Here is a 25861-nt window from a genome sequence, read left to right on the forward strand (position 1 = left end):
TTGAACAACTCCTGTTGCTTAGTGACCCTGTAGCTGTTGCCACGTCAGAGCACAATGCATTCTTCCTGTGTCTGTGGTGATGATGTTGGAGTAAACAAACCATATAGCCAGCTGTATGAACACATAGCTCATGTGATTATGTTCAGCCCTTCTCTATCCCCACCCAGATGCAGTAGCCCCTGGCTGCAATGGTTCTACCCCGTAAAATCTGCTTGATAAAAGTTCAGTGTTTTCAGCAGAAATTTCCCTACTCCCTGATGTGTTTTGGCTAGACAGTTGTTCACTGAAACATGGAATTGGTTATCAGCTTTACAAAAGTGTCTGGATTTCTTATAAAATCTGGTTTCAATTTTTCTTCAAAAATCCAGTTCTTGGGACTGGTGATGTGGTATCTGTGATGCTGATAGCACAGATACTTGACAATGACAGTCCACCATGCTACTGGTTTATGTATTCACTATGTTGTACTTTTAACCATTATTTACTCTAATTACCACAAACAGAATGCTATTTACAGAATGCTGGCAGCAGCTTTACACATCTCAACCTTGTCCCAAGAGGCCACATTGAGGGATTGGCCTTTACAATGTAGTTTGTTTAAGGACATTTTCTGACATTTCTACAATAGTGGAATCACCTCACTGTGCCTTTCACGGGACACTTTCCTGTCCTTAAGTGATGCATGACTGTAACTCATCCAACTTTTGGAAGATTAAAAATAATGCATTGATAGATCTGTACCACAAAATGCCACTCAGCTAAAAGCATTCCATATAAATAGATTATTGATGCAAGAAACAGTTTAGAGAATTGCCAAGAGAATTATGCTGAAGGAAAAAAAGCCAATTGCAACAGGTTACACACTGTATTGTCATGGGCTAGACATTGTCCCCCCAAAATGTCTGTGTTGAAACCTAACACCCATGTGGTGGTATTTGGAAGGCCTCACAAATGGGGTTGGTGCCCTGAGAAAAGTGGTCCTGGAGAGGACACAGTGAAGACACAGCAATCTCTGAACCAGGAAGGGGCCTCACTAGACATGGCATCTGCTGGGGCCTTGACCTTGTACTTTTCAGCCTTCAGAACTGCAAAAAATTAATTTCTTCTGCTTGGAAGCCATAAGCCTGGGGCGTTTTTGCTATGGTATCTTGAATGGGCCACTCCATGTAAGATTTCATTAGTATGGCATTCTTGAAATGCTAAAATTATAGAGATGAAGAACGGATCAGTGAATGTCAAGGTTAGGCAGAGGGGAAGAAAGGGAGGTGGCTGTGGCTTTTTAAAGGTAGTACAGGGGATCTTTTTACCAGAGGTACAAGCATTCTGTATCTTGACTATAGTGGTAAAATCATAAATCCACATGTGTGATAACACTGCATGGAACTAAACATACACACACACACACACACACACACACACGAGTGCATGCAGCATTGGTGAAACCTGAACAAAGTACATAGATTGCATCAATGCCAACTTACCAGTTGTAATATTGTTATACATTTATGAGAGATGCTACCCCTTGGGAAAACTGGGTGAAGGACAGAGGAATCTATGATTTCTCACACTTGCAATTGAAACTAAGATGATCCCAAATCAAAGGGTGAATAAAACAAAGCATAGGCAAGTGAGTCCCAGCATTGGCACCTGCATAATGTGGAAGCCTGATACAGCATCATCTGTGTCCTCCTTCCTCACCAGTCTCCTCCTCCCCCACAGTACCCAGGAAGGTCTGATGGAGGCTGATGGAGAGGTAGAGGAGTAGAGGAGGTTTTTTTTTTTTTTTTTCAGTGCAAATTTTCCAGGACAAAAAGAAAACTTGAACAAATACTCAATTACTTCAAATCATGTAGCCCTTCTCTATCCCCACCCAGAGGCAGTAGCCTCTGGCTGCAATGGTTCTCCCCGTAAAATCTGCTTGATAAAAGTTCAGTGTTTTCAGCAGAAATCTCCCTACTCCCTGATGTGTTTTGGCTAGACAGTTGTTCATTGAAACATGGAATTGGTTATCAGCTTTACAAAAGTGTCTGGATTTCTTATAAAATCTGGTTTCAATTTTTCTTCAAAAATCCAGTTCTTGGGACTGGTGATGTGGTATCTGTGATGCTGGCATGCAATATGGGCACCAGTTTGAGTCCTAGCTGCTCCACTTTCAATCTAGTTCCCTGCTAATGCACCTGCGAAAGTAGAGGAGGGTGGCCCAGGTTCCTGAGCTCCTGCACCTATGTGGGAGACCCGGCTGAGGCTCCTGGCTCCTGGCTTTGACTTGGATTGGTCCTAGCCTTTGTGGCGTTTGGGGAGTGAGCCAGCGGATGGAGAATCTCTTTCTCTGTATCTCCCTCTCCCTCTCTCTGTAACTCTTTCAAGTAAATAAAAAAAATCTTTAAAAAAAACCAATTTTGTTCCCCTTTCTGTATATATATAGAGAAGTGTTGGCTTCATTTAGGAGGGCTGAGCTGATGTTAGTTTTGAATATGAACACCTGGGGTAGATTTACAGACCCTTTCACCTCCCGGGGCTTCTACTTTTTCCTTCTAACGAGACGTCTGCCCCATCAGCCCTATCCTGTCTGCCTAGAGCCAGCTCAGTGGCAGTAAGAATTCAAGGCGTGCCTCACCTGTGGCTGCATTGATGGTTGCTGGGTCACTCTCCTTGTCTTCCTTCACAGCAGAGACTCCAATCCCATACTCTGTTCCTGGCTTCAGACCTAGGAGAGAACGTGTAGGTTGGTATTCAGCCTGAAACTGAAAAGGCTTTGAGAGGCCATAAAATTGGCCTTGAACTTGTCCCTGGTGGCTATGATTTCACAATGTCTGGAAGTTTTACATACTAACCTGCTGCAGCTCAAGGGGGAGAAATTGCTGCGAACTGGACCCACTTCTCCCTCTAGAGGGTTGCAGTAGGGACTTGTGGGAGCAGGTACCCATGCTTTGAGGACCCGTGAGGCTGGCTGCATGCAGGGTGCGGAGCTCACCTTTGAGAGTGGTTCTGGTTGTGCCTTGTTGGCTCTTTGAGACATCAGCTTCAGCATGGTCGCCTCCAGAGATGGGAGCATACTTAATTCGGTAACTGTCGATGGCTGCCTTGACATTCCGCCATTCCAGCGTGATGCTGTTATCTGTCTGGGAGACACGTCGGAGATTCCTGGGAGCATCCAGGCCTGTTTGAGAAAGGAGGGAACATATGAAAGGTGCCGCTGGACAGAAATGACATAATCACTCCTCCCCTCTTTCTTCAGTCTCCATAGCTAATGCACACATTTATTAAAAAAAAAAAAAACATCATTTATTTGAAAGGCAGAGTGATAGAGGGAGAGACACAGAGAGAGAGATCTTTCACATCTGCTGGTTCACTCCCAAAATAACAGCCAGGGTAGGGCCAGGGTGAAGCCAGGAACTCCATCCAGGTCTTCTGCGTAGGTAGCAGGGGCCCAAGTACTTGGGCCATTGTCTTCTCCCTTCCCAGGCGCATTAGCAGGAAGCTGGATGGGAGGCAAAGAAGCCAGCACTCTGATGTGGGATGTGGGCTTAACCCGCTGCACCACAATGCTGGCCTCTCATGCACAAATTTAAACAGATACTAATCATTTGGGTGACACTCGTGCTGTTTGAGTTTTTCTCAGACTTTGTGCTTAAAGAATAATGTGAAACTTACAAATAAGCTCCTGAGTGTGAGAACTGATCTTTTGTGCCTTCTTACTGCTACTTCTGATAACCCACACAGTGCTTATTGAGTGCTGAAAAAATATTTATTCAAGGAAGAATTAATACCTTGCTACTTTAAACATAAAGAAGTAAGATGGTTTCCTCATCACTAATATTTTCCATAGTATTTATTTTATTTTATAAATATTTATTTGAATTTTACTTTAACCAGAACTTTGGTCTGAGAGCATCAGACTAGCATCTTCTATGAGGTATTCAAAAAGTTCATCAAAAATGCATATTATTAGAAGAACTATGTATAGGTTTCTAAATTTTTATACCAAAATAAACTTACTTCTTTTTAAAGATATTTTTTTTGTATTTATTTGAAAGATAGAGTTACAGAGAGAGGTCTTCCCATCTGCTGATTCACTCCCCCAATGGCAACAACGGCTGGAGGTACACCATTCTGAAGCCAGGAGCTTCTTCTGCAGGGCCCCAAGGACTTGGGCCATCCTCTGCTGCTTCCCCAGACACATTAGCAGGGAGCTGGATCGGAAGGAGAGCAGCCGGGATTTGAACTGTTGCCCTTATGGGATGCCAACGCTGCAGGCTACAGGCTTTAACCTGCTGCCCCACAGCATCATTCCCAATAAACTTAATTTTTAAAAAATTACTTAAGGACCAGTGATGTGGTGCAGTGTGTTAAGCCACTGCTTGCAACACCTGCATCCCATGTCAGAGCACTGGCTGCTCCGCTTCTGATCCAGTATCCAGTTCTCTGCTGACATCACAGAGAAAGCAGCAGAGGATGGTTCAAGTACTTGGGTCCCTGTCACCCAGATGGGAGATCCATTTGGTGTTCCTGGCTTCTGGCCTCAGCCTGGCCCAGCCCCCCCCCCCCCCCATCACTCTGCTTTTCAAATAAATAAATAAATCTTAAACATGATTGGCTTATATATTTATTTATTTTAGAAGGAAAGAGAGAGAAATGGGGAGAAACGAAGAAAGGAGAGAGACGGGTGGCTGAGAGAACTCTCATTCTCTGGTTCACTCCACATATGCCTGCAATGACTGACTAGGAGCCAGGAACTCAATTCAGGTCTCCCATTTGGGTGGCAAGAACCCAACTACTTGAGTCATCACCTGTTGCCTCCTATGGTATGCACTGATAGGGAGCTAGAACTGGGAGTCAAACTGGGACATGAAGCCAGGCACTTGGATATGGGATGTGGGTATTTACAATGCTAGACCCAATATTTCCATTAATTTTTTTCCATGAATCGTGTGCATGTGTGTAGAAAAAAAAGTACTTTGGAATGTTGTTTGGGGTATTTTTTCTTTGAAAAATGAAGGATTGCTACAGTATTTTAAAATAAAATTTAAATGAGTAGAAATTCCTTCCTTCACTTTTTAACTGTCAAATGACCCTGGACGATACCCAACATGGGAGAAAATGGAGATGTTTCCCCTTGTTAACAGGGGAAAACCTGTTACCTGTTGTGAAGGTCTCTTTGGCCGGGTTGCTGGACATGTCACCCCTGCGGGAGATTAGGGACACTTCATACTTGGTGTCAGGCTTCAGGTTCCCGATGGAGTACTGGTTCTCGTCGTGTGTGAGATCAATGGTGGTGCGGTCACCGGGTACATCTTTGATGCCGTAGGAGAGTTCAATGCCGTCAATCTCAGCCAGGGGCTTGAACCAGGTGACCAGAGCCGTGGTGTCTGTGACATCTTTCACCTCGATCTGACTGGGGGCATCCAAGCCTGTGCCGGGGAGAGGAGAGAGCTGTTTCAGAGATGAAGGCCAGTGCTATGACTAAGCAGAGAGAGGACCTCGCTGTCCTGCAGAACAGGGCTGTGCGTTTAGATAGCGAGTGACAGCTTGATCTTCTTTTACCTCTCTGTGCTTCAGTTTCCTGTTTGGTAAGTCGTACATGGTGACAATGATAGCTGCCTTTGGAATTTTTGCCCTTTTCAAATACCAATGCAGACAAGACTTGTAAAGCATCTAGCACAGAGCCTGGCACGTGCCAGTGACATGATGCATGGTCCTTCCTTTGTCAATGTTATTGTTACTATTTTCACAAGGTGAGGACACACAGTGGGGGTTACTTTATTTGGTAGGAAATTGACTTGATTGATAACTTTTCTATGAGAATGACAGAGTAGAAAAGTAAGACAGTAGATGGTCTTGATAGTGCATGGAAAGTTATTGTTGATGAGAATTCATCGCTATCTCAAGCCTTGCCTATCTTTGTACCTCCTCTTGGCTTTCCTGCTGTCTTTCATTCACCTCATGCCGTGTCTACGCTGTGCCACGACAGCCTGCTCCTTAGAGCTTGGGAGCAGCCCATGCTGTTTGTCACCTCTTGGTTTTTGTACGTGCTCCTCCTTTGTTTCTTCTCCCTGACGCTAACCCTTCCCCCACTTAAAATCTTTTATGCGCCTTTCAAAATCCCTCATGCATGACACCCCCTAACAAAAAGCCTCCTTTGACCTTGCTGTAATCAGGTGAACGTACACTTGCTTCCTATGACTGCAATAGTCAGTCCTTAAAGAGCATTTTAGTATCTCACTTTTCTCATTGATCTGTAATGGATTTATTTACAGTGTGAATCAATTTAGATGGGGTCATTCATTCATTCCAACAGTGGGTCTTGGGCCTTCTGTAATCCCCAGTGTCAAGGCAGGAACATGTTCTACCTTGAGTAAACATTTCTTTCTTCTTTTTAAATACTTAAGTTCATGTTTTTGGCATTGATTGGGTAGACAGTACAAATGAAATAAACTTGGCTTTTGCAGAGAGTGAGAATGAGAAATAATTCATTGTTGACTATGAGGCAGCTGCAGAGTTTATTTTTGAAGTCATGTTAGTTCATCGGTTTCAGCTCACAAGATAATAAACCCATAAAATGCACAGTGAAAATTGCTTCAAATTGGTAATGAACCTGACCATCCTACATAAATGCCAACAAGCACTCAAAGTATTCCTACTGCCTTCCTTAGCACACTTTTAATTAAAGAAGTTAAGATTCAGTCAAGGACATTGATATCACAATAGACTTTGGACTCTTCAATAGTGAAAACTAACATTGTTCTGTGCTCATGTATCATGTGCTAGGTCATTTATGTCTTTATTCTTAAAAACAGGATGCGATAAACCCATTTTTCATGTGTTGGACTTAAAGCTGAAAGAAATGGACTTTTCCAAGGTGATGGTGAATGGTGAAGATAGGATTCAGTTAATCCAAACTTAACTCAGTTTTTACCATATGACAATGCTTCTTTTAAAAAAAGTCCTCATAAGCCAATGGTAGTTTTAATTCAGCCTTGACAGAATGGGTGACATGTGTTTTGCAACAAAGTTTAAGGTCCTTTGAGCCTGGAAAAAGCTCAGACATGCTAGCAAAATGGACAGGTAAATATCTGTCCCTCATTGGTGTTGGTGTTTATGGTTATAGAACTTCAAATGGTGGAGTATTTGTCCTGCAATAAGAAGAAAACAGCCAATCCTTAAATTTAAATTAGAAAGAAAAAGGGGATGAAAGAAATGTCCTCTGCGTTTTCCATGTGGTTACTCCACAGCGAATCTGCATTTGCTTGATCATTTCTGTGCGTTGCCTTCCTGGTGATCTAATGATTTTTCCTGTTGCTACCTGCCTGCTACCTACCACAGAGGGTTGTTGTCAGGATGATGGAAAACACTTGCTTAAGAGTGAGACGATTCTATGAGTTGGCTCTGAGCTACACAAAATGTGCAAATGTTTAAATGCAAGATGTTCTTTCTTGTCCTTAGTCAACAGATTTAACTTTTCCAACAACCCCCTGCCAAGAAGAGACTATTCCTTAAAGATTTGGCACACGTGCTATTTTGAAAAAAAAAAAATAGAGGTTTTCCTGAATGGCAATGCACAAATTATTTTCTTTCTTTTTAAAAATTTGCTTTCTGGGAGAACAATCCCAAATTCAGAATTTTTGACCACCAGATGGTCTTAGTAGTGCTAAATCCTACTCTACCTCAATAATTTCTGACATCATTAGTATTGAGTAAAACTTTTTAAATATTCAGTGTATATGTAAGGAGAAGGAGGAAGAAGCAGATAATGGAGTGAGGGAGAGGGAGAGGGAAAGAAAAAAAGAAAGAGGGACAGAGACAACAGCAAAGACAGAGACTTTCCAATTCTTCTGGTTTAATTCTCAAATGCCAGCAATAGCCAGAGCTGGACCAAGCCAAAGTTGGGGAGCTTGGAATTCAACCCATGTCTCCTGCATGGATGACAGGGACTTGAATAATAACCTGCTGCCTCCCAGGGTGCATTAGCAGGAATAGGGGATCAGAGTAGAGTTAGGACTCGAAGCCAGGCGTTCCAATATGAGAGGCAGGCAGCATAAGCAGCACCTTACCCATTGTGCCAATCATCTGCCCCTTATGTGAATTTTTATTTAGGTTTCTGTTGAACAGATGGAATCAACATTCTGCATAAACCAGAGACTAGTCAATGCTAGTGGTAATGGGGTTAAAGTTAGAAACCAACCCTGGCTTAAACTTGTGGCTCTGATAGTATTAACTAAGTGGTGTTAAAGCAATTTCATTTCTTGAAATCTTAAGTTTCTACTCTTGAAAAATACAATAACATTGATTTTTGTCCTATGTCTGACGTGGTGCTGGGTGCTAATATTAGATGATGTAGTAGACAGTTAGTAATGACCTCAATTACTTATCTTCATGAACCCATGCCCCTTGTGATTTTGAAGCTCTTCTCATCAAGAGATGGCTCTATTTCCCCACACTTTACATCTGTGATGGCCTTAAGATTTGCTTTAACAGAAGTGATGGAGTGTCAGTTTTCATCCTGCACAATAGCCGTGTGAACAGGTCCAGGCTAGCATCCTGGGGGATGAGGGACCACGTGGAGCTGGAAAGACCATGCTGTCTAAGGCCATCCTAAGCCAATCAGCCCCCATCCTACTCATACACATGAGTGAGCCCAGGTCAAGAACAGACACATTGCTCAACTGAGCCAACTGTACATCCCCAAGGTGCAGAATTGTTTTAAGCCACTGCATCAACAAAAGCTAATTGAAATAGATGCTATGAGAGGCTGCACGGTTGAACAGAGATGTTGTGGGGTACAGTTGACTTCATCACTGCATTAGCAGCACTCGAGGTGATACTCACGGGTGGTGGTCACCCTCTTTAGGCCAGGGCCTCGGGTATTGTTTTTCACGATGTGCAGAGATATCTCGTAGTCTTGCCCAGGAGCTAGGCCAGTTTGCCGGTAAGAGGTCTCTGGCCTCCTAAGGCTTTTGGTGATCTCTCCCTCATCTTCTTTATTCTGAAAGACACAGGCATCATGGTGAGACTTAGAGGAGGTGTCAGCTCCTTCAATTCAACACTTATCTGTTCCTCTTTTTTTTTTTTTTTTTTTTTTAAACTTTTATTTAATGTATATAATTTTCCAAAGTACGACTTATGGATTACAATGGCTTCCCCCCCATACCGTCCCTCCCACCCACAACACTCCCCTTTCCCACTCCCTCTCCCCTTCCATTCACATCAAGATTCATTTTCGATTATCTTAATATACAGAAGATCAGCTTAGTATACATTAAGTATGGATTTCAACAGTTTGCTCCCACACAGAAACATAAAGTGAAAAATAATAGATGATTTTTTTTTTAAATGATGATGAAATCAGATCAGACCTATTGTCATGTTTAATCCCAGTGAGAGTCAAGTTGGGAATTGATAATTTCTTTTTTTCTTTTCTTTTTTTTTTTTTTACAGAAGATCAGTTTAGTATGCATTAAGTAAAGATTTCAACAGTTTGCACCCCCATAGAAACACAAAGTGAAATATATTGTTTGAGTACTCGTTATAGCATTAAATCTCAATGCACAGCACATTAAGGATAGAGATCCTACATGAGGAGTAAGTGCACAGTGACTCCTGTTGTTGACTTTACCAATTGACACTCCTGTCTATGGCATCAGTAATCTCCCTATGCTCCAGTCATGAGTTTCCAAGGCTATGGAAGCCCTCTGAGTTCTCCGACTCTTATCTTGTTTAGACAAGACAAGGTCATAGTCAAAGTGGAGGTTCTCTCCTCCCTTCAGAGAAAGGTACCTCCGTCTTTGATGACCTGTTCTTTCCACTGGGATCTCACTCGCAGAGATCTTTTGCCAGAGTGTCTTGGCTTTCCATGCCTGAAATACTCTCATGAGCTCTTCAGCCAGCTCCGAATGCCTTTAGGGCTGATTCTGAGGCCAGAGTGCTATTTAGGACATCTGCCATTCTATGAGTCTGCTGAGTATCTCACTTCCCATGTTGGATCACTCTCCCCTTTATTTACTCCATCAGTTAGCATTAGGAGGTACTAGACTTGTCTATGTGCTCCCTTAGACTCCCAGTCCCTTCACCATGACCAACTGTGAACTGAAACTGATCACCTGGAACAGTGAGATGGCATTGGTACATGCCACCTCGATGGGATTGAATTGGAATCCCCTGGTATGCTTCCAACTCCACCACTTGGGGCAAGTCAGCCTGAGCATGTCCCAAATTATACATCTCTTCCCTCTCCCATTCCCACTTTTATGTTCAACAGGGATCACATTTCAGTTAATATTCAACACTTAAGAATAACTGTGCATCAATTACAGATCTAAACCAGTCATATTAAGTAGAACAGATAAAAAAACTACTAAGAGGGATAATGTATTAAGTTGTTCATTAACATTCAGGGCCATGCTGATCAAGCCACCATTTCCCATAGTGTCCACCTCACTCCAATAGGTTTCCCTCTTGGTGTTCAGTCAGTCGTCACCGATCAGGGAGAACATATGGTATTTGTCCCTTTGGGACTGGCTTACTTCACTCAGCATGATGTGTTCCAGATTCCTCCATTTTGTTGCAAATGACTGGATTTCGTTGTTTCTTACTGCGGTATAGTATTCTAAAGAGTACATATCCCATAGTTTCTTTATCCAGTCTATCGTTGATGGGCATTTAGGTTGGTTCCAGGTCTTAGCTATTGTGAATTGAGCTGCAATAAACATTAGGGTGCAGACCTCTTTTTTGTTTGCCAATTTAAATTCCTTTGGGTAAATTCCAAGGAGTGGGATGGCTGGGTCGAACGGTAGGGTTATCTTCAGGTTTCTGAGGAATCTCCAGACTGACTTCCATAGTGGCTTGACCAGTTTGCATTCCCACCAACAGTGGGTTAGTGTCCCTTTTTCCCCACATCCTCGCCAGCATCTGTTGTTGGTAGATTTCTGCATGTGAGCCATTCTAACCGGGGTGAGGTGAAACCTCATTGTGGTTTTGATTTGCATTTCCCTGATTGCCAATGATCTGTTCCTCTTTTATTCTTCTTTCAGTTTTTTTCGTTTTTTTTTTTTTTTTTTTTGACAGGCAGAGTGGACAGTGAGAGAGAGGGACAGAGAGAAAGGTCTTCCTTTTGCCGTTGGTTCACCCTCCAATGGCCGCCGCGGCCGGCGCGCTGCGGCCGGCGCACCGCGCTGATCCGATGGCAGGAGCCAGGAGCCAGGTGCTTTTCCTGGTCTCCCATGGGGTGCAGGGCCCAAGCACCTGGGCCATCCTCCACTGCACTCCCTGGCCACAGCAGAGGGCTGGCCTGGAAGAGGGGCAACCGGGACAGAATCCGGCGCCCCGACCGGGACTAGAACCCGGTGTGCCGGCGCCGCTAGGCGGAGGATTAGCCTAGTGAGCCGCGGCGCCGGCCCTTCTTTCAGTTTTTTTCATTAGGCACTTACTATGCAGATCAAGATGTCAGCTGCTAAGGATGTAGACATGGTAAAGATGCTTCTCAAGTATACTTCTCCCTCTCCTAAACCTCTGTTTGATGTACAGAGGTAATAACAGAATGTGAGGGTTCAGGGAATTCTGAAGCCCAGGCTTAGGGGCTCCTGTGGTAGCATCAGAGAAGTAGGGCAACTGTTTCATGATCACACAGGAAGTTGGTAGCAGAGCCCAGGATTAAATTCAGAAACCAGTTTCCATGCCTAAGTTGTGCTTTTGTGCCTGGAGAGGAGGGCTGCTCAAGTTCACTCACAGTGCAGTGATGAAGAACTCTGCCAAGACACTCAGGGTTCAAATCCCTTCTCTGCCACTTGTTAGCTGTGTGATTTAGGGTGAGAAATGCCTGGAGGCATTTTGAGAGGCAGATTTGCATTTCTTCTCTTCTTTGCCTTGGACTCAAGATTTGCAAGACTAGAAGGAGTAACTGGAACCTAGAAATGACTTAAGTTAGGTTTATCTTGGCTCTCAGCTCCCCATGCTATACTCAGTGACATAAAGTCAAGTGAAAAACAACACCCCTCAAAATATATATGCAAACACTCAAGATGCTAAGGAAATCAAGTGAATGTAGAAGTCTGCAGCATCTTTGTTTCAGATCACTGAGGTTCATTCAATACACTAGCTTCTTAGTGCTACATACCATATTGCGAAAGATGATTTCCCATGTTTCAAAAGCAATATCCAGAGGGTCCCATTCTACGTCGACAGATGTCTCCTTGATAGATTTGAATCTTAGGCCTTCAGGGGCAGGCAAGTCTACAAGGAATATCACAAACATAATATAAGAATGGGGCAGGTGTGTGGTGGGGGCCACCCAGCCATGATGCCAGGCTGCATGCCTGCCAGAGCCCCGGGGCTGAATCCCAGAGCTGGAGTCTGTTTGAAGGTTCTTCTGTTTTGTTTTGTTTTGTTTTGTTGTTGCTCTTTGTTTTTTACTGTGAGGCAGTATAAAGTTAACATTAGGACCAATTATATGATTAAATAATGGCAATTTCATAAGAATGAGGCTAATACAAACATAGGCTTTGAAGTCCGACTGGGCTAGAATGTGAATTCCATGATGACAAGCACTGCAACCTTGGGAAGTAGCACAGAATGGCCTGAGCCTTGCTTTCTTTCCCTGGGAGGAGTAAATATGCCTGCCCTTTGGGAATGCATGGACATCCAAGTGACACATTTTAGTGGACTGCAGAGCCTCTCCCCTGGCATGTAGCAAGTGGCAGCAGATGCTGCTCTCACTAAGCCACAAAGGGCCTTTTTCCAGCCACAACTTGCTTTTCCAGGCTGTAGATAATTACACTGATCCTGGGCTCTTAAGGGAACAACTGGAAATAGAATGTTTCTACATTAAAAAAACCCTAGGTCCTAGTTTTATAAAAAGGTAACAGAATGATTCAGAGCATAAATCTGCCAAGACTGCCTGGATTCAAATCTCATCTCCATACCTGTTAGCTACATGATTTGGGATGAGGTGTTTAACCATCCAGAGTCTCAGTTTCCTCATCAGTGAAATGGGCTTAAGAATAGCTCCTACTGGATTGGGTTAAAGGAGCTAGTATACATAGAGTGGGTAAAACAGTCTGCTGAATTAACAAGTAATTATTAAATGTTACCTGCAGTGTAAAAGGGATATGGGGCGGGGAGAGCAAGGAGAGAGTTGGTAGAAATGAGGCATTTCTATAAGAGACTGATGCACTTAAGTGGGTGCCAGGGTCTGAACTGATACAACTATCCCAGGGCAACTAGAGGGCTGTGGGCTGAAGGTGAAGAGGTGATTTGTGGGATGGGCCCAAGGCCGGTGCAGTGTCTCAGAGGAGTACAGCTGACTCACACGTGGCCACTCTGGCGCTGACGGGAATGCTCCTCTTGTTCTCCAAGATGGCAAAGACACGAATGAAGTATTCCACACCAGGCTCCAACTCCCGGATGGTGGTAGATGTCTGGTCCCCAGGCACACGGAATTGCATTTCCAGGCCATCTGCTTGGGTGGGTGTGTACACAACAAGGTACTCCGTGACCCGCATCTCATTGTCCCAGGCCAGGTTGACAGTCTCTTCTGTCACTTCTGTGACAATGAGGTCTTTAGGAGGGGACACTGGCAAGAGTAAGAAAGGACATCTGGGGTCAGTGACATACCATGTGAAATCCCAATAGGTTTGTTTCCCTTGCCCTGTCTTTTCTACTCTTGGCAACAGAGTTCTGAAATTCTCCCCTGGACATCCAGTTTCTGATTGTCTCTAGATTCCAGAACCCCTCAAGGGCACCCTGCTATGACCCATCTTTAGATGCTGTTTTGGCCATAATTTGTCCATGCCCTTCAGGCTGAAGTTCCAGGTCAACAGCATACTCCCCAGTGATCTTTGCTGCAGCCCCTCCTACTTCTCCTCTTGCTGGGTCTCCGTTTCAATTCAGGCCATTGACATGGCAAAGTGCAATCTGGGTCTGACTCCCTGTCCTGGACGTGTGTTATACATCTGTGGCCCTGGAAGTGTATTTTCAGTTCATTTGGTTTAATGTTGGTTTTCTAGATGTGAATGATGCAAAGGGACTTGCCCAAGTTTGCATGCCTCATCAAGTTTGGAGCTCACGTTAAACACAGAGGCATCCTTTTATTCCTGTCTACCAATGTCAGCTCTCCTCCAGATAACGTCAGATAACATGGAGCAAGAAGTAAAGAGGGCTCTCAGTAAATACGAACATTACAATTCTTTGTTGTGCTTTTGTTCAGCCAGTGTTTCCTGAGTACTTACTATATACCATGTTCTGTGCTAAGTGCTGGGAATGGTGTTCACATTCATTGAAGCAAGACAATAATGAGAAGATGATTTAAGAGACAGGTCTACCTCGTAGGTGATCAGCATTTAGACATTAGCTAAGTGTGCATTTAAAACAGTTTCTCTCATGTAATCTCACCATCAATTCAATTCAGTTGAGTGTTTGCTTCCACAAAGAACAATGTCATTTACTATCAGTTCAGTGTCAGTAGTGAGTAAGAAGTGAGGTTGGTATTTAGTCAAAGAGAGGTTGTTACTTCATCTGCTATCTTTGGGCACTTGGATATTAAACTCAGGATAGATGACATAGGCAGATGCAAACATCAGCTCTGTGATGCATTAGCTGCGTGTCATTGAGACATTATACCTTTCTGAGCCTCTGAGCCCCTTGCCAGAAAGCCCTGTAACAAGAGAATGAATAAGTCTCCCTCAAAGAGTTAGAGTGTGTGTGTGTGTGTGTATTGAATCTAGCATATTAATGTATTAGAAAAGTCTGTGTGGGTTATAGATTTAAACATAGCTCTCTACCACACTCCAGGTGTACACCCCACGGTGGTTGTCATCACACTCATTGTGTCAGGTACTCACCCTCTGAGCAGTCTTCCCCGCTGTGGCCCTCATTGCAGATGCACCTGCCCGCCACACACTGACCCCAGTTGCTGCAGTCATTGGGGCAGGAGCGCTGCCCACAGTCCAGGCCTGTGAAGCCCTCGTGGCAGATGCACTGGCCGTCCTCGCAGCGGCCCTGGCCGTGACAGTCATCGGGACACCTTCGTTCCTTGCAGTCTTTGCCCACGAAGCCTTCGTGGCACACACACTGCCCGTTCACACAGCGCCCTTGGCCATGGCAGTCATTCAGACAGGAGAGCTCTGCACAGTCGGGGCCAGTGAAGCCGTCCTCACACACACACTGCCCATCGACACAGCGGCCCCTGTTGCTGCAGTCCCTGGGGCATCGGCGATCCCGGCAGTCTTCTCCAGTGTAGTCATCATCACAGACACACATGCCATTCACGCAGCGGCCGTGCTGGTGACAATCATTGGGGCAGCTCATTTCACTGCAATCATAGCCCTTGAAGCCCTGTTCACATATGCATTTGCCTTGCACACAGCGGCCCCGGCTGTGACAGTCACTGGGGCACCGCTGTTGGCCACAGTCCTCCCCAGTGTAGCCCTCATCACACACGCACTGTCCGTTGACGCAGCGGCCCCGGCTGCTACAGCTGTTGGGACATTTGAGTTCCCCACAGTCTGCTCCCTTGAATCCATCATCACACTCACACTGCCCGTTGATGCAGCGGCCGCGGTTGTGACAATCAGCAGGACATCTCTTCTCGCTGCAGTCTGCACCTGCAAAGCCGTCATCACATATGCACTGCCCCTCCTCGCAGCGGCCCTGGCCACGGCAGTCATTCGGGCAGGTGAGTTTGCCACAGTCTTCGCCTGTGAAGCCTTCTTCACAGTAGCAGGTGCCGTTGACACAGCGGCCCCGGTCGAAGCAGTCATTGGGGCAGATGAGCTCACTACAGTCTTCCCCAGTAAAGCCCTCATCGCACACACACTCATTCTCCACGCACCGCCCTCGGTTGTAGCAGTTGTTGAGGCACAGGGGCTCATTGCAGTCTTCGCCAGCAAAGCCATCCTGGCACACACACCGGCCATCCACGCAGGTGCCATGCTCCTTGCTGCAGGGCACTGGGCAGATCTCTTGGCTGCAGTCAGCCCCGGTGTAGCCTTCAAAACAGATGCAGACCCCATTCACACACCTCCCCTGGTCATTGCAGTCACTGGGACAAGCCAGCTGGCTGCAGTCCTCACCAGTGAAGCCCTCATCACAGACACACTGTCCATCGATGCATTGGCCTTGAAGGTGACAGTTGCCTGGACATTCAGGCTCAGAGCAGTTGGGTCCTTTCCAGCCAGGTTCACAAACACAGCCGCATCCTTCAGTGCTGAAATTGCCCCTGCCGCTGCAGAAGGGTCTGGTGTCCAGGCGGCCTGCCATGGAGAGAACAAAGGCTCTTAGGTGAATTCAAGCAGCAGAAGTTCTTGGTGCCTACCCACAAAACTCAGACCCAAATTTAGCCAGAGAATAGTTGCACCTTCAGGTTCCTTTGGCTTGAAAACCTGTTCATCTAGTGTATGAAATCAAATGGATTCACATCCAACACCAGGTAGCAGTTCTTGACCTGTACTCCCTGAAACTATTCTTGCATGCAAAGGTTTTGTGTGTGTGTGTGTGTGTGTGTGTGTGTATTTCCAATCATGGGCAGGGGCTCCATGATTTTCATCCCATTTTCAAGGAGTCCCATGACCCACTGTGTTGTGGCATGCACTGTGGTCAGCTATTTTTCTGCCTTTCCGGTGTCCAGTCAAGGCCAGACATTTAAGAGATGCTGAAAAAATACTTGTTCAATGGAACTTCATTCTCACTATTTGCCTCAATAGCTGTGGCACATTTGGGAAGGGATTTAGACTCTTTGGAACTCAGTTTCCTCATAGGTCAAGTGGGACCAAGAGCCTACTACCCTGGGGTATATAAATGAAGACAATGAGAGCTAATTTTTGTATTTATTCATTGAGATTTCCTCTTTTTTCTTTTCCAAATCTTTTTCTTTGCGCGCGCGCGCATGTGTGTGTGTGTGTGTGTGTGTGTGGAGAGGGGATTGATTCAAGTTGGTGTATGGATTACATGACTAATCTTTCTAATTTTCTGTAACTGAAATGATGTCCCTATACAGTGGCTTTCTAACTGGGTCAGGACATCTTTCAATTTGGTTCTTCCTGCAGAAACCCCATGCACCTCTGTCTTTTCAATCTCCTGCAAGCTGAGGTGCTGGGTCGATTTGAAGAAGGCAGGGTTGGAGCTGATCTGATTCCAGCCCTTTGAATTCTAAATATTGTCTTGGCCCAACTTATAAGAGCCATAGGTCTAACCTTCATGGAGACCAAGGGGAAGAATACAACTCACTGTTATATTATCTGCCCCTAGATACACTTGTGTTAATACATTTATCTCCTGTCAGCAGGAGAGAAGGGAATTTTTAAAAAGTTATTGAGAATCTAAACCTATGTCCAATAAGGTGGCCACTGGCAACATTTGGCTCTTAAGTACTGAATTATGGTTCGTCTAAATTGAGATGAACTGTAAGTGTAAGATATATAGCAGATCTCAAAGACTTAGCATAAACGAATAGAATGTGAAATATTTCTTAATTTTTATATTGATTCTATGCTGAAAAGTAAATTTTTTTTCACATTGAATAAAATAGGTGGTTAAGACAACTTTTACCTGTTTCTGTTTTAGGAATTGTGACAACTGGAAACTTAAGATTATATGTGTGGCTAATACTTGTATTAGCACCGTCTACAGTGATTTTAGCCCACTGTTTAGCATTGATCACATTGGGTACTTTGACCTGCATTTTTCCATGGAGTTGACAGAAGTAAAATATAAACTAACTTTTCCATAAAGAAAACTTTAAAAAAAAAAGTCTAAGAAACCTACAACATGTCCTATTAGACTTATTCCATTTATGGCTGTTAGATCTACTATTGAAATAATTATCAAAATATTTCCTGATATATTCTTTCTGAGTGGCAGAAATAGAGATTTTCATCTATGATTTGAAGTTGTCAGAATACCTGCAGTTCTATTGACTTTAGGGAATACAGATAAAGACATGACTGAAAACCAGCAAAATTCCTTAAAAATGGGATGTCTGTGGGGATATAGTATCAGTGGGAAAGAATGGGTTCCAGAAGCCCATAGGCATGTTCAAAGGTTGTTTATTATTACTCTCTGTGTCATCTTATGCCCAAGGTTATCTTCTTTGCTAGATCCGCAGGTAGGGGTATTGAGGTGAGGCTTAGTGAAAGGGTTGTTTATGCTTGCTGCATAGATAGGGATTAATTCCCTGTTGGCATCATTTTAATCATCACCAAGCCATTAAATTGGAATTTTGTTTTAATACCAATAGACTCAGCACCACCCCATGCAACACCAAATATGTTTAAGAACCACGGGATGTGGAATGCTGTGATGTAAGAGCTAACTTGGCTACTCACTGCAGGACCTTGAACAACCCATCCTCAGTTTTCCTGTTTGTACAGTGTGGTGATGGAGTGTCATCAGGACCTTTCCAAGAGTGCTCTTTAGGGCATGAATTTCATGATACATTCAAAGGGCTTTTGAGAGCGAATGGGTATATTTCATGGACAAATAAATTTCAGACACTTAAAGTGAAATGGAGGTTTTTCAAAGCAGGATTTCTCAAAGGCCTAAACGTCTCTCTGAGAAATGTTTTCTACCATGACTTCTCCAAAAGCAGGGGAGAGAGAGAGCTACATCGTTCATATTTACTTAATCCTAAAACTTAAAATTTCTTTGTAATCAACACCTGGTGAGCTTAGGTTCCCAGAAACCCACTTTGGAAACACCTGATGTATCCTGTTATGCCCATTCTTTCTCCCCATTTTGCAGTCTTGTGATCAGACCAGTCCCCAGTTTGTACCTTCAGCAGCCTGGGGACAGCAGCCTGCTCCCATGGTGCACTGTTCCCGCAGGGAAGATACCACACTCTCTAGCTCCTCCAGCCTGCTCAGGAGCTCCTTGACGTCGGGAGCTGCGGCACAGCCACAGGCCCTGCGGGGGATGTTGATGCGATGTGTGAAGACAATTTGGTTTTCCCCATCCACTGTGTGTTCCTGGAAGCTCTCACTGGGCTCAGATGGTGGAGCCAGGTCTTTCTCCCCACTGGCTGATTCCAGATCCACTGAACACTGGGACCCCACGGGCAGCTTGATGTTGTAGACGTGGTTAAAAACCACTGGCTGATTCTCCTCTGGCAGGGTGACGTTCACCCCACTCTGTCGTTTGTGCCGGATGACTCTCTTGAGTACACCACCTTCAGTAGGGAGGGCAAGAAAAGCCAGCAAGACGCCTGGCAACAGCCAAGTCATGGCCCCCATGGTGGAGGTGGGTGAGTTGGGTGTTTCTGGAGTTCTAAGGTCCTCGGGTGTATCACTTGAGCAGAATTGCAGATTTAGAAGTACAGAACAGAATCCAAATCAGTCACCTCTGATCTTCTTAAAAATGATCTTCTAGAAGTAAATGAAAGAAAACAATAAACTTATTAGTATCTGCTACTGATAAAACCCATTGAATCTCTAAAATTACAGTGAATGTGGTTTTATGTCTCCTGAGTTTGAGGCTCTCCTGATATCCCTTCATTATATACTAATATAAAATGAATTCTAAAAAGCAATTTGCTATCTTGAAGAAGTGATTTCAATCACTCTTTAACTTCCAGGGAGGCAGAGGGTATGGAGGAAATAGTCTAACGTTGGAACAAGACAGAATGGGCATGTCTCTTGGCTCTAGCCCTGGGCCCTTGGGTAAATTTTATAACTTTCATTGCTTTTTCTGTACTGTGAAAATCATAACTAATGGCAGGGCTAAAAGAGTGATGTCAGTGAGAACACTGAGCAGAAGTCATTCTTGCATTCATTGATTCATTCAATATTTACTAGATAAGCCTCCTGAATGAGTCATTAAAATGACATGAAGGCTGTAATAACTTTGGCCTCTCATTGACCCTTTAAAGTGATTTTAACGCCATCTACCGCTTCTCTTCTGTCATAGGAGGCAGAGGTTAAAGTGAAGGACTCCAGAAGGCAAACTGAGCTTTAATCCCACCTGGGCATCTCACTAGCTATGTGGCTGTCAGCATAGGATTCTTTCTATACCTCAGATCCCTTCTTTGATTCAGTTTCAAAGCCCTCAGAAGTCCAGTGTTTAGAAAAGTCTGACAGAATGTTCCTGAAATAGTTGTCTACACTGAGAGCCATGGCAAGAGATAGCTTAGAAAAATTGTGCATGAGCCACTAAAGTCTTCTCCAATCAATAAGAACTTCCAGATTTTGTATTGTGTTTCCCACAATAAGCCCGGTTCTGTAGATGGCAGAAATAAAGATCAAATGTCTTCCCATAGAGGACTTAGCAACAGAAGAAGAAAATGGGATCATCCATTCAATACTTGGAGAATAAAGCAATAAAGAGTGTAAAGGATTAATATTGTGGTATAGAATATAGGATGTGAAAAACAGAAATGAATTGTCAAAAAAGTGATAGGGCCTGGCTTATTGGAAAGGATGGAATTTAAGCTGAGCCTTAAATAGCAAGAAAGTCCAGATGGACAGAGTTATGAAGGAGAATATACTACTGTGAATCAGTTTTCATGTTGCTAAAGTCATCTTACTCATCTGTCTCAGGGTTAGTAACTTGTGGGGGCAAACAGGTAGCAGAAGAAACCAGAGATGTCTAAGATGGTTGATAAATTATGGCATAAAGAGGGTAAGCAGGACTTAACATGGGGGTAGTTATAATATTGACTAAAATAATGCCTTAGATTCATGCAAGGATAGTCGCTACATGCTATAATCACTTATTGTCCTCTTTAATTAGGAAATACACCTGAATGTAGTTCAAGAAAATGGTTGAAAAACTATTTGTTCTGTAATAATCACTCCTGAAACTGACATTTCCCCATACCTATGTTATTCTTGCACATTCTATCAGCTACCTGTATTTATATTTATTAGCCATGGCATTTATGGCTCTTATCCGGTAAGTTTTCTAACATTTTTTCCCCAGTAACATCATATCTCAGTGACAGAACACATCTACGTGGTCCCTCGTGGTCACAGGAAGTCTTCTGCAAAACCTGGGTGGTGGCAGGAAGAATTGAGCGGAGAAGCATTTCTATTAGACTTAGCAGGGGTCCAGAGGTCTAGAAAGCAAGAGCTGTACATTTTATCCAGAATGTTCTGCCCACAACCCCATCACATCCCAATTGCTTTCATATTTATGTTGATATTTTACCAACTACCCACGTAGTATCTACTTAGGCCATTTCTTCTTTGTGTAGACCATAAAAGTAAAATAAAACAAATCCAAAAATAAAATGCTGTTTTCTGAGCATGCTTTCTTATTCAAATTAGTTTTCTAGAAAACAGTTTGTGACTTTGTGATGTAGGTAAGGCCACTGAATGAAGAGGAAAGCTCGGCATGTTCATTCTCTCAAACCAATTTGGTCCATCTGTTTACTGGACAAATATTTATTGAATGCATACTCTATTGGAATGACTGCTTGAACTCCCTTACTCCCTTTGCCTTCATAAAGTCCTTCTTTCCTGCCTTCTTCCCATCAATTCAATTCTTAGCTTTTTTTTTTTTTTTTTTTTGAGGAAGGGCCATGGGCCAAGCAGCTTGAAATGCTTTTGGATTTTTACCCAACACTTTTGTGTGAGTTGCTAAATGACTTACATTTCCATCTAAAAAGGCATTGGAGTTGCTGGTTGAGACTTCAAGGCAATCAGTTTAGGGTAGTATTGATCAGAGTGTGGGTTGGGTGAGGAATTTTCACTGTGTGTTTAAGAGATGTATGCTGGTGCAGCCAAATGTTGCCCTGTTTGGGGAAGGATATGCTATTCTTGAATAGTGTGTATTTTCCATTGACTCATGGTGGTCTGAGGGTCAGTGCATGTTTTTGATCTTTGAGAAAACCCACAGTATTGTCAGAGTTGTGGAAAATGCTTAGCCTATGGAATTAGATGCATCTGGGTTCAAATGCCGCTCACTAGCCCTCTAACTTTGGCAAGCTGCTTATCTACTCTAAACCATGACCTCATTTATAAACTAGGAGTCAAAAACCATTCCAGAGAGAACTGAGGATTAGAGATTTGAAAATAAAGCACACAGCCTGCTGTCAGGCCCATAGTAAGTACTCATTAAACAGTAGCTGCTGCTCTGTCACATCCCCAGGGACAAAACCTAGTGAGATACAATGCCAACAGCCTCCTTTTGCTTCCACTTGAGCTTGACAGCCTACTTGAGTCCAGTCCTAAATTCAGCAGCAGTTTGGCACTAGATCGAAGAGGAGGTACAGAAATCACCGATGGGTGAAGAGATAAGCTGCGTGAAGATCAATTTACTAGAACTGCAAATATTTCCATCAGAAAGGAAAAAGATACAAAGTAATGACCTTTAAGAATGTAAAATAATTTCAGGCAGACAAGTGGCTGATTTGTATCTCCTTTGAGGATAGATCTAGGGAAAATTAATTGAAATTGCATTTTGAGATACTCAGGTTATGCATAAAGAATCAAGTTCTGATAGTAGGGCTTTTAGAATTTCAGGATGAGCAATTTATTCCACTGAGACCCTTAAAATAGTACAGGCAGATTTTATGTTTACAGGAAGTGATCAGTAATGAAAGGTCTGGAAAATACCTTGTAGGAGGAAGAGATATGGACCTGTGCTTTTCCTGTAGCTGAGAAAACCAAGGTTGAGGTGGGAAATGTTACTATGTAATAACTCTGGGCAAGCAGGTTCTGTTTTTGTGGCCCCAAAGGACAGAATAAGCGCCAATTATGTGTATCTGTGTTGGAAGATCACTTACAAAAAGGCAAATTTCAGCTCAAAAGGAAAACTATTTTTTCTAGTTGGAATTGTCACCCAATAGAAAAAGCTTCTTTGAGAATGCAGCAAGCTCCATAGCACCAGAACAGAAATGCCAGGAGAGTGGTGTTGAAGAGCACAGGTTTCACAAAATCTGTTGGCTTTGAATCACTGATCAGTCACTTCCTGCTTCATGGACAAGGTATTAGCCACTAATACAAGCCAGAGTCCTGTCATCATTAAAGGTGTTGAGTATCCTCACTGGGGTCACTGTGAAAAGTGCATGAAATAATGTATATGAAAGGAATATCAGTCTTTGGCAGCAGCCACACTTCAATCAAGGGAAAGTTTTGTGGTGAAAAATATGGACTTCAATTAATATTTTATTCTAGAATTTTCTTTCCCTCAACCCTTGAAACCCTTACCTTGTCATATGCAGTTCCGTTTTTAAGTGAGGATAAGGGATTTTCAGTGAAAGGGAAAATTCTTCTCTCTCAGTGTCTCCAGACAGGTATGTCCCAAGAGATAGATAAACGAGTATATATAGATACTCCTCAGGTTATGATGGGGCTATGTCCCAAGAAATCTAGCCTAGGTTAAAAATGTTATAAGCCAAAGATACAATTAGCATACCTACCTACTGAACACTCTGACTCAGCCCTAGTCAGCAGAGTTTCAATTATTCAGCCAGGACCCTCCTGGCTGTGTGGCTGCTGGGAGCTTCAGCTCCGTGTCTCTGCCCAATGTCAAGAGCAAGTATGAGGCTGCAAGTCAGTAGCCCAGAAAAAGACCACAATTCAGAATCCAAAGGCTTGTTTCCACTAGGTGTTTGTCATTTTGTACCTTGGTAGATCCAAAAAACAGTTGAACTTTTGTTGTGCTAGGAACAATTTGCATGTGTGTCTTTCTGAGATGAAAGGACCTATGGGTCACTGGTGGTAAAGGGTATCAGGAAGAGGCAAAGCTTTCACAGTGTCTCGAACAGAGATTGTTGGGTCACATGCCCAAAGGACTATGTCCGACCCGGGTATGTCTCACTGCTCTGCAGCCTGCCTCAGCATCTGCCTGACGCAGAAGCAGCCAGGTGTGGATCAGACTTTGCTTTCTGCCCTTTCCAAAAGCAACTTTCAGAGCCAAATGAATACCTGTGAATTGTGGGATTCTTTTTTGTGAGATTTTCCAGGTATCTCCATCCCTGCTAGTGTCTCAAGACATAATTAAGTGAAAAAATGTTCATTTTTTATTGTTTGGATGTTAAATGACCCCCCCCCAAAAGACCTAAGTTTTAAATATTTGGACCCCTGAGTAGCACTATTGGGAAATAGCAGAACCAGTAGGAAGTGTGGCCTGGTGAGAGGTCCTTGGGTCACTGGGGTGTACCCTTGAAGAGGGCCTGAGTTGCTTCCTCTTTCTTGTTCTTAGCTTGAGTTGTAACTACTTTCTCTGACACACTTCTCTCACCTGTGGCTTTTACTAGAGGCCAAAAGCCATGGGCTACTCAATCTTGGACTTGAATTTCCAAAACTGTGAGCTAAATTAAACATTTCTCTTTATTAAGTTAGTTGACTGAGACAGTCATTGTTCCATTGCAAAGCTGACTTATAAAACTACTGTAAAGATTTTTGCGTGAGATAGATTTAAGGTTGACAAATTTTGTAACTACTAGCCACATGTGGTTATTAAAACTGAAGTTAATTTGGGGCAGACATTTAGCCTAGTATGTAAGATACTGGTTAAGATACCTGTATCCCATATTGGAATGTGTGGGTTTGATACTCTCCTCTGGCTCCTGACTCCAGCTTCCTGCTAGTGCAGATTCTGGAAGGCAGCTTAATGATGGCTTAAGTAATTTAGTTTCTGCCACCCATGTGGAAGAACTGGATTGAGTTTCTAACTCAGCTTTGGCTTAACCCAGCCCCGGCCACTGTGGGCATTTGAGGCATGGAGGAGCAGATGGGAGTACATTCTGTCTCTCTCTGGTTCTCAAAGAAATAGAACTCTAAATTAATTTGAATTAAATGCAATTAAAAATCTCACCCCTCAGTTGTACTACCCACGTTTCAAGGATTTCATCACCACAGGTAGCTAAAGTAGCCGAAGGTGCAGATGATGGACATTTTCATCTTGCAGGAGGGCAAGTTCTGTTGAGCATTGCTTGATTTTTGTTAAGCCCATGACACAGATGAGGAAACAGACTCAAAGGATCGAAGAGAATCTAAAATAAAGTTCTGATGTTGTTGTATTCTGTCTACTGAAAGTGAGTACCTCAGACACAGGTGCTATGGGATGAGTGAGAAAATATGGCATCTTTTCATTAACTGACTTAAATGTAAGCAAGCACATATGTGCTCTGCAGTTTTCATATGTTACGTATTTGACCATATTCAGGTACAAGTGAAGAATGGTCTCAAAGAGTATGTGCTCCTCAAATCTGAAGGGGTAGTAACTGAGATAACTTCATTGGACAAACTGGGAAGCCAAATCCTATTGGATTTTTGGCTTATAGTTTTATATTTTATGATGCCTCTTTCTCTTAACTTGTTGTCCAAACTTCCATATTTTTTCCTCCAGTAAGGCTATTTGGTAGCTAACGTTTGGGAAGCAGCATGAATAAATTACATTATTTTTAGACACCTCACTACAAGACAAAGACTATGGCTGTATGAAGGAATCAACAGTCTTTGAATTTTCCCCTGGTCACAGATGGAGAACAAACCATTTGAATTTTAGATGAAGATGAATTATCCAATTGGCTAGTCAGATTTCAGAGTTAGTTACTCGTGACTTCATTTTTAATAGCTTATAGAATATATTTACCTCGTGGACTTGGGCAGGATAGGAAATATCCTAGTTTGGGGGACAAGGAGGGTTCTTACATTTGGAAATCCAGATGATTTTGTTTCCACATATGTTGGCAACACATGAGGCAGCTTACACCGAACTTTTCTTCTCACTTACAGGCAAGAGAATTTTATTGTGTGTAGTCAGTCAACCATGGAGCTGCTTACATGGGCGTTCTTAAATGTTCTAGAAATTCCTCACCCTTTGTCCTTCCCAACATCCATAAATTCCTTCTTGGAATGTGTCAGGAAGACAGAAAGGAGCCAGGAAACAGCCTTAAGTGTGGATTTTTTCCGAGGACATCTGATCCCCACAG

The 25861-nt window shown here is 43.3% G+C and overlaps 1 protein-coding gene and 1 long non-coding RNA gene across 12 annotated transcripts in view; one reads left to right on the plus strand and one right to left on the minus strand.

Moving 5' to 3' along the window:
* Positions 1–25861, minus strand: part of TNC (tenascin C) — a 95596-nt gene that overhangs the window by 47399 nt on the left and 22336 nt on the right. For 6 of the 11 annotated variants that reach the window (XM_089319840.1, XM_089319827.1, XM_008273390.5 and 3 more), the window contains exons 2-9: positions 18758–19346; positions 14832–16241; positions 13301–13564; positions 12110–12225; positions 8827–8983; positions 5142–5411; positions 2975–3160; positions 2618–2707 (exon numbers count right to left, since the gene is read on the minus strand). In XM_089319840.1, the coding sequence (XP_089175966.1) occupies positions 2618–2707; positions 2975–3160; positions 5142–5411; positions 8827–8983; positions 12110–12225; positions 13301–13564; positions 14832–16241; positions 18758–19214 (2950 nt within the window). In that variant the 5' untranslated portion in view covers positions 19215–19346. The remainder of the gene's footprint in view (positions 1–2617; positions 2708–2974; positions 3161–5141; positions 5412–8826; positions 8984–12109; positions 12226–13300; positions 13565–14831; positions 16242–18757; positions 19347–25861) is intronic. The other 5 variants (XM_089319846.1, XM_089319834.1, XM_070055997.2 and 2 more) reach the window with 1 other exon arrangement.
* LOC127493243 (uncharacterized) overlaps positions 1–25861 on the plus strand; it is a 128434-nt gene that overhangs the window by 34150 nt on the left and 68423 nt on the right. The window lies entirely within an intron of this gene.

Source organism: Oryctolagus cuniculus, chromosome 1 (assembly GCF_051225735.1).
Source record: "Oryctolagus cuniculus isolate XC-2025 breed Fujian yellow rabbit chromosome 1, ASM5122573v1, whole genome shotgun sequence".
Lineage (NCBI taxonomy): Eukaryota > Metazoa > Chordata > Mammalia > Lagomorpha > Leporidae > Oryctolagus > Oryctolagus cuniculus.